This window comes from Felis catus, chromosome B2 (assembly GCF_018350175.1).
Source record: "Felis catus isolate Fca126 chromosome B2, F.catus_Fca126_mat1.0, whole genome shotgun sequence".
NCBI classification, from domain to species: domain Eukaryota; kingdom Metazoa; phylum Chordata; class Mammalia; order Carnivora; family Felidae; genus Felis; species Felis catus.
This window is the reverse complement of record NC_058372.1, coordinates 105,248,066-105,256,751: the sequence shown is the minus strand read 5'-3', so window position 1 is coordinate 105,256,751 and position 8,686 is coordinate 105,248,066. Positions and strand designations below refer to the sequence as shown.

Here is an 8,686-nt window from a genome sequence, read left to right as displayed (position 1 = left end):
TTTTCATCTTTTCAACTTGCATTTTTCAATGTGCCTGACGTAAAATAGATGCTGAGTATATATGTAATTACTATATGGTGGAAATTTGGCTCTTAATTTTCAAGACTTATGTCCCAACATTTCTTAAAGCTGTTTTGCTTTTCACTCAGTCCAAGCCCTTCATAATTTCACTCTCCTTTGTATTCTTACAAAGAATCTCCTTTGTATTCTTACAAGATTACTACAAATCGTAGACTATTTATTCCTATTTCTCATCATTTGTTACTGTTGCAGAATTTTCTGCTCAATTAATTAGCTCATAAACTACATGCTACTAAGCAAATGGTAGCAACACTCTGAGAAGTCCACAATTAATTTGTTTATTGCTTTCTGAAAACAATCTGCAGTTTGTCTTCACCAAATTACATCATGATGTATAATGGGTATTTGGGGCTTACAAATCCTTTAAAAATGTACTCAGAGCTCATAGCATAACCCAATCCTTAATACAAATAATATAAGTCCTGTCATATGACTGTAGGAAAAGCCTGTGAAGTTAATGGAGGTCTCCCATTACAGGCCATGAGTCTTGCAACAGACCGTTCAGCTAAGATACACAAAAATGAAAAGGAAACAGACCTAGATAGATGGTGTATCAAATTCTATTAACTCGTATGGAATGAATTCCTCACTTCTGAATTTCTCTTTGCATTCAGATGGTCCTTGAACACTCATTCACTCTTAGTTTATAAGCCAAGTACTTGATTAAAGACTGCTTCTAAATCTTTAGAAGTTCAAATGGTCTATAAGCCACAAGTTCCTTATATTTATATGCATGGATATGATATGAAAATATTCTTGAATTATGATGTTTTCACCAATCAGCTTTACTCTTTAATTCAGTATCCAAAGAAACTTTGCCTGTGAATCCTAAGCATTCTTCAGAAACAGTAACAGTTCTAAGAGCAATCAAGGATTTAAAAATATTTTCATACTTTATTTCTTTCATTTCTTCTTACCTTTCTTAAATAAAGAGGGAAAGCATTCATAATCTCCGTTCAGTTACATAGAATTGGAATACTGCTATGTAACAGAACTCATTACACTAATGCACAGGATTGAAAGTCAAGCAACTTTGGTCTAGGCTGAATTGAATTAAGTCTTGACCTTGTAAACATTTCCACAGGAGGTAGAACACACACACTTGACTTTTTGTCAAATAAGGGATAGTAAACAATGATTCTGAGACCCTAATAAATATTTTAAAGGTATTAAATAATTTTTTCTTTTTATAGACCAAAGATGAAGCAGCACACAGATTTTCAATAAATTAGGAAGCAAAATATTAAATCTTCATAGCTGAAATGTTTGCATCTTCAAAGCTCCAGTGGTTCAATTTGATAATGTTTGAAACTATAATTAATAACGAGATCACATTTTAAACAATTTGCGTGCAAGGCAAAGTCTGCAAGTATCTCCATTCATCATGGAGTTGTCCATAGTTTTGTACCAGTGACTTGAAAACAATGTCCTGCCACTGTATATTCCATTTTCTTTACCCTGATGGCAATCTGAATGAACAATATTTGAGCAGTAGAGATTCTTAGTTTCAATCCTCACTCAACATTGTTGGTTTAAGTGCCTCCAGCTGCTGTTCCCATGAACACAGTGTTGATGGGTGGTAAAGAGGACACCATTTCTCTACCATTTGCTCCATGGGAATCCAAGGTCTCTTGAGCTGGATACTGATTGGAAGCTCCATACATACATTGGGATGAGGAGGAAGGAATTGGGGTTTGCAAGCTGGATGCTGTAAGGGAAAATGTAATCAGCAATTGAATATTGACTGACATTTTTTTTCCTTTCCAAGTGCCACTCATTTTAAGCCTCCTGTATTTATTTTTGCATTTATCACCCATATCTATGCTATTTTCCTAGAAATTGTTTTTACTTCTACACATTTCACAAAGAAAACTCCATTTCAAACTTAAATTCAGACAACTTTATCACCAAGATATATCCCCAGTCTACTTCCTCTTTCCATCCACACTTCCTCAATTATTCAAACCCCCGTGTTCTCTTATCTGGACCCACACAGCCGCCTCCTAACTAGTCTTAGGACTGTCACCTTTGCCCCACCCTCTCATTCTGCAGGGAACAGCCAGGATAATGCTGCTGATGTATACATCAAATTGTTGCTGTTCTCAAACTCTACAAAGACTTTCCCCCACTCTTAGAATAGAATCCAAGCTCTTTGCCCTGGTTCGCAACGTCTTCTGTGAACTGGTCTCTGCCTTCTGATTGATGTTACTCTACTGTCTTCATTCACCATGCTCAAAGCACATTGGCCTTCTTGCTGCTCACTCAGTTTTCCTTGTTCCCACTTCAGAGACTGTGCACTTGTCATCTCTTCTGCCACCACTCCACCATCAGACCTTCAAGTCATCGCCTCCTAATCACTCAACTTTCAACTCTAATATCTCTGCCTCAGGATTCCTTTCCCAACCACCTTACCAAAAGCAGTTTCTCCATAACCATGTGTCATTTTACCCTATTTAACTGACTTCAGAGTACCTGACACTATCTTTTTTTTATTCTGCATTTGTCTATATAATCATCCCTCAATCTCTCCTTCCTAGAAGGTAAACTTCTTAGAGGCAAGAACTCTGTCTGATCATTACCATAACCTCAAACTTAGAATGAAGTTTGGCACACAGTAGTTGGTTCTCAAAAATTTGACCACCTGGCTCTCTGACACTACATTTCCTTCATGTATGGTTGCTGGCTTCTCATTGCTGTTTTTCTCATTTTTCTAACTACCATCTTCTCTGTCCCTGGAAACTAGGTTTTCTAACTAAGGAAACATAGAGTGGGTCCTAAGTTCCCTCGCACTACTTGCCCACTTACTCTGTTCCCTTTTTTCACTCAGAAGCCCTCTTTGCTATTTACTTGTAAGCCAGCTCTGACAACTAAAGCTTAGAATCCATCCTACACCCAAGCTATGTTCCATCAAAGCTTCCACTATCTCTACGAGTAAACAGAACTAATAGTAACAATAGCAACACAGTACATTTTAGTCTCACGGTGAGGAAACTTCCTGAAGTGGAATTTTCTGCTTCATTAGAGTAACCTAGAAGCAATGACCATCTGCAGATAGCATGAGATGAGCTGCTAGACTCTGCTCGGGGAGCATCTGTGATGGTCACGGGAAGGGAAGAAGTGCTTCCTATTGAGTTATTGGAAAAGCACACTGAGAGAGGAGAGACGGAATTTATCTTATTTTCCCTTATGCTCCAGCTGGGTGTCAATGGCCTTTACTCCAGCTAGCTTGAAATCTATTCCATTGGAAGATTTCAACCATCTCATATAAACATTAACACTCTGCCTTGATACTTACATGCATATATACTTGCCCTGTGATCCCTTATTAGCCATATTGGAAATTAAATCTATACATATATTTTTGCCCCCTTTTTCAACTCACTGATGTATAGAGTTCCTACCATGTGACAGACACTTTGCTGGGTGCTGTTGATGTACAAAGTGTACAAGTACAAGTTGCAGGATTTTCCCAGGGACAGCAACCTGGTTGGAAAAAGATGCTAGGGACTTTATGGCAAACACACTGTTTTGCTCATTTTTACTTAAACTATATGTAACAAAGCAATAAAAATAGCAGCATTTTCTACAGAGCTGTCTAATCACATTTTAGATACAATTGAGAAAATGACAGCAAACTCTATCACAAATCACCATTTTTTAAAACTTGGAGTGGTTTTAGGGTACTAGTGGAGATTATGGGGTCCAAAGATACCTCTTGGCACTGTCCCTGGGTCCAACCGTGAACAGGAGAGAGTGAGAAAAAGACATCATTACTGCCCTCGTAAAACTTAAAGTCAGTTAGGGGCGCCTGGGTGGCTCAGTCGGTTAAGCCTCCGACTTCAGCTCAGGTCATGATCTCACTGTCCGTGAGTTCGAGCCCCGCGTCGGGCTCTGTGCTGACTGCTCAGAGCTTGGAGCCTGTTTCAGATTCTGTGTCTCCCTCTCTCTCTGACCCTCCCCCGTTTATGCTCTGTCTCTCTCTGTCTCAAAAATAAATAAACGTTAAAAAAAATAAATAAAAAAACTTAAAGTCTTTTAGACTGCCTTTGACAGATTATATTCATGTTTTGCATACATAATAGGTGCCAGCTATTTTTTTGAAAGAATAAGAGATTTAGCAGTGGGTTGCAGAGTGACCAACAGACTGAGAAAGGGGAGACTGTTACCAACAGACACAAAAATATGACTTTCGATCCAAAGTGAAGAATCACTTATAGGAATATGACCTCCAGGTTTACCTCAATAGTCACCCTCCAAAGTAAGACTACCTACCTGAGGTCAGCAGCCTTTAAAATGTTTTCAAGAACTACTAAAATAATTTACCTACTACTGGAGTTCGACACGCAACTGATGGTGATGTGTCTGTGTAAAATGAGCTGGTCTGCTTTCTACTATTGTCATCTAAAATGTTAAGTGGATCGTGGATGTCACTGTAGGGAGGCAGTGAGCGAACACTGCTGATGACAGAAACATGTTGGTTCACCATCGATCCGAGTCTATGAGACTCTGGGTAGTTTATGTTGCTTCCATAGTATCCTACAACAGAAAAAGTCAGGAATGTATTGTTAACGTACTACAAAGAATATTCCAGGAATGAAAAAAGGGACAAGATAATAGGGAGGGGCCTAAAGATGCCATATTATAAATATTACATTCACATTCATCTTTACTATAGAGTTGGATTTGTGCTTGTATAAGGATACGCTTCACTCTGCTGGGGTTTTTTGTTGTTAAAAAAATACAAAGGAGTTACCCTATTATTAATTTTCAGATGTAAGACTATACCTCTCTCATATTTTCCTCATCTAAATTAACAAGATCTTCCTATAAAGAAAAAAAGCACTACTAACTTCTCACAAAGATTACACTACTTGTCAAATACCAATTTTATCTACAGATTTATGTTACTGGGAGAAGGACTGGTCTACATCTAGAAGAGAGGACACAGAACCCGCATTGGTGGCTGAAGAAAGAAGTCCACAGACCTTTCCAACTCCCTAAACTTTAAGTGTTTTATCAGACTAATAGGGGGCACAGTTTCTGTCCTAATCTGTATGATCTGCTGCTAGTTCTCCGGAAGAAACATTATTTACTACAAATAAAATGGACAGAACATTCTTCTTTTGGGCTTATTAAGGGAGATCTCAAACATACAGTTTGACATAGTATTTTTTTCATCATTTGTGGCATTTAAAAGGGCAACTTAAAAAAAAAAACACAAGAATTGTATCTGGAAGAAATTAGCTCCAAGTGTCTAAGATTCCATGATCTTTGGAAACTTTACGTGGGATGGCATACTACTCAGAGAGGTGGAGCTCAGTTCAATGTCTGATTTTGTCTTACTGCCATCTCAAAAGCCAGGAAAAATTCTTTAAAAATTTCAATACCATTCGGTGAATTAGGAGGCAATGTTGCTCCTTGGCAGCTGGCAGCGCCCGCATTGCTCAGGAAATTGAAGCTTCCTGTATTTAAAAACTGCATACTGTGTGAATCTTGGCTGTGTGAGGATGGTCCGTAGCTGGAAGGCGGTCGAGAATTATATGGAGACCCAGCACAGCTGCCACTGAAGAAGTCTCTAGAAAGCTGCTGTTCACTCCAGGCCATGCATCGACCATGCTCTGGGCGATGAGGATAGACTCCTGATGGGGGGTGAGGCTGTGCCCTAAACACAGTCTGATAGTTAGAGTTGGTCCCATAAAAGTCATGGCTGGTTTGAGGATGAGTAGGATAAATGGGCTCTGGGAATGTTGAGCAGTGGGGTGGAGCTGACAGGACTGGGCCCACACTTTGAGGTCTTCCTGCCATTGGTCCCTGGTTAATGACGCTTCCTCGGCTCGCCATGGCTGGAGAAATGGGTGGTGTCATCAGATGACCAGTGTTCTGGGAAAGGTCCATTTGACCTGGAAAAAATTACCAGAGCCTTCACAAGTGGCATATAAAAATAGATGGATGCATATCTTTAAAAATTATTCAAAAGATTTATCAATATGCTTTTTTAAAAAAAATGGTTCATTCTTACTCTCTAAAAATTACAGAACTGGGGAACATTAAAAACCTAGGTTTAAAAGATACCATCACAAAAAAATAAACAAACAAATAAATAAAAGACACCATCACAATACATGTATATTTCACAATACTGAAGTGTTTTACACTTGATCATGGCCAAAAGGCTGAGAAGCAATAATAGTGAAGTGTTTTGAAGTTAGTCACTATGAACAAAAGTCTGTGATGGTTTCATGCTTCCATGGGTATGAAGATGGTTAGAGCTCAAGCTTGGGAAAGTCAAGGGATCTGCTCTTCACAATTTCCCATAATTAAAAAAACAAACTGAATGTTAAATGGTTTGATTTTTAGGATAACAGAAAAAGGCAATAGTGTCAAAATGCCCATGGCTTCAAAGTAAGCCAATTCCAAACATCACGCAAACACCCCTGATCAACAACGAGTTATGAATGCCACCCACTCTGAGGGTGTTTGATTTTCCACTGGTGGAATTGGGCCCCTGAACTATAAGGCCCTCCCAGGTTTAAAATTCTGTGTGTCCAATGAAGTTATATATTTCAGAAAAGACATAATGCAAGAAACAGACGTAAAATATTATCTAGTAGTGAGTTCCAGCCACTTAACATTCGGATTGATACAAAGGGGATGCTAGACCAAAGATGAAAATTATTTTAATGGTTTTCTAAAATGGCCAAATCTACTTTTTAATGGAGGAGAAATAGTCTCCTCAAAAGCCAAAAACAAATAAGAGGCCCAGTTTTTTGACTCCCAAAGCATCTTCAGGATTTTATGTGTACCTAATCTAATTTTTTCTTCCACTTAATGAAGATAACTATTCGTATTTCTGATATAACTGAGAGAGCATGTCACAGTGTGGTACCTATGTTAATAATGGCATTGATAAAAATGTGAATGAAAAATGTTGAAAATCACAGAAACTTTACAAAGCTTTCATGCAAGTTAGGTAAGACAAGTCTTGTTTACTCTTTGAATGCCTGAAGGTCACCAGTTTTGAAGAACACACAGGAAGAGGCTCCTGTGAGATGCACTGAAGCCCAAAATGTTTCCCAATGTACCTGTGAGCGGCATGGTGTCTGTATTCCCAGCAGGAAATGGGTGCAGAGCAGAGGGTAAGCCTCCAGGATGACTGGATGATAGAGGAAGATAGGGTGTTTCCACATGGCTTTCATTCTTCACAGTGTCACTGGAAACAGTGCTCCCTTTATTACGGTTGGCCAGAAAGCAAGAACTCGGAGAAGCAGTGAAGGCAGCTTTACTTGCATCTGGAAAGATTTTTTTTTTTCTTAACAGGAAAGCTAACGTCATTCCCATATTCCTAGTATGTAAGCCCAAGAAAAGGAAACTGAAAATGCTCTAGGGTCATGTCATAAATCTGGAAACTCTGGGGAAATATGTGCCATGGGAAACAAGGCTGGCACATCTCTGGTCTTGGCAGTGGTGCTGGATTTTTGCTGTTGTTGCTACCTGTACCTTTGTGAGTGTGAGGCGTGTTCTGAAGGGCGCCAACCACCACCCCGCCCCCGCCCCGGGAGTGGACAGTCGTCAAAATGCAAGTCATCACATCCCAAATGGACATGTTCTCTTCCTTCTTTAAGCTCCCATAGAACTTCTTTCTACACCATTTATAAGGTGTGTACCACAGGTGTTGTCTTTAATTCTGATTATTTTTTTTATTTTAATCACCTAGCTACCTTAATTGATTTCATATCCTTTAGAACTTCCAGTAAATTCCTCTGACTACTCTAAGTATAAATGGTGGAGAGAAAAAATAGTGCTCCAATGGTGTTAATATACTGTGTTAGTAGTAACACGCCTGGGGAAAAAACTCTGAGACTGTTATAGCCCCACACAACGTGTGCTTACAAATTCTCGAACTTGGGTTTAAATACAGAAATACGTAAAACAAAGTATACATTTTAAGTTACCTGAATTCTTCATATACTTGTCCAATAAATTCTGTAACTCCTGCTCTTTGTCATTATTGAACTGGGTCTCCATGGCAAGGAGAATGTATTCATCAAGAAGCATTCGGATCAAATGGAAAGAACCTTGTTTGTGGATGGGAAGAGGGAGAGGACAATGTGAGATGAAAGGAGGGAGAGAAGGAGAAGGAAGGAGAAAGAGAGAAGTCGAGTTATCTTTGTGACCATCTCACAACACTTTACAAGGAGCAACTGAAATAAACAAATACTTGTTGGACTTTAAATGACCTGCTAAGACCAACATGCTTAACTTGGGTCTCTAATCTTTCTGTGTACCGCCTGCCCAGCTCACTGTGTATACTGTCCTGCCAGCTCTTTGGCCGCTAATTACATCAAAGGAAAATACGGATGAAAGTGAGACATGCTTTATGCTTTAAGAGGGCACACATTGGAGTGTGATAAGCTTTAACCTGAGGAGAATGAGCTCTACTCTGCTGTATTTCTGTTGACTTTGTACTAAATAATTAGACAATGGCCACCATGGGTCTGAAAAAAGTATCAAGTAAGATGTCTTTCTAGCCTGAAACAAAGTTCCCTTTGGTTTCAAAAAACCAAGAGAGTTATTTTCATTTGGAAGTTGTCTTGGAAAACCTTAA

At 39.0% G+C, this 8,686-nt stretch overlaps 1 protein-coding gene across 1 annotated transcript in view; it reads right to left on the bottom strand.

Moving 5' to 3' along the window:
- Window positions 1-343: 343 nt before the first annotated feature.
- The window catches only part of RFX6 (regulatory factor X6), a 56,553-nt gene continuing 48,210 nt past the window's right edge, over window positions 344-8,686 (bottom strand). Inside the window, exons 15-19 of the mRNA XM_023254284.2 lie at window positions 8,034-8,156; window positions 7,164-7,370; window positions 5,469-5,981; window positions 4,405-4,617; window positions 344-1,789 (exon numbers count right to left, since the gene is read on the bottom strand). Coding sequence (XP_023110052.2) covers window positions 1,614-1,789; window positions 4,405-4,617; window positions 5,469-5,981; window positions 7,164-7,370; window positions 8,034-8,156 — 1,232 coding nt within the window. The 3' untranslated portion in view covers window positions 344-1,613. The remainder of the gene's footprint in view (window positions 1,790-4,404; window positions 4,618-5,468; window positions 5,982-7,163; window positions 7,371-8,033; window positions 8,157-8,686) is intronic.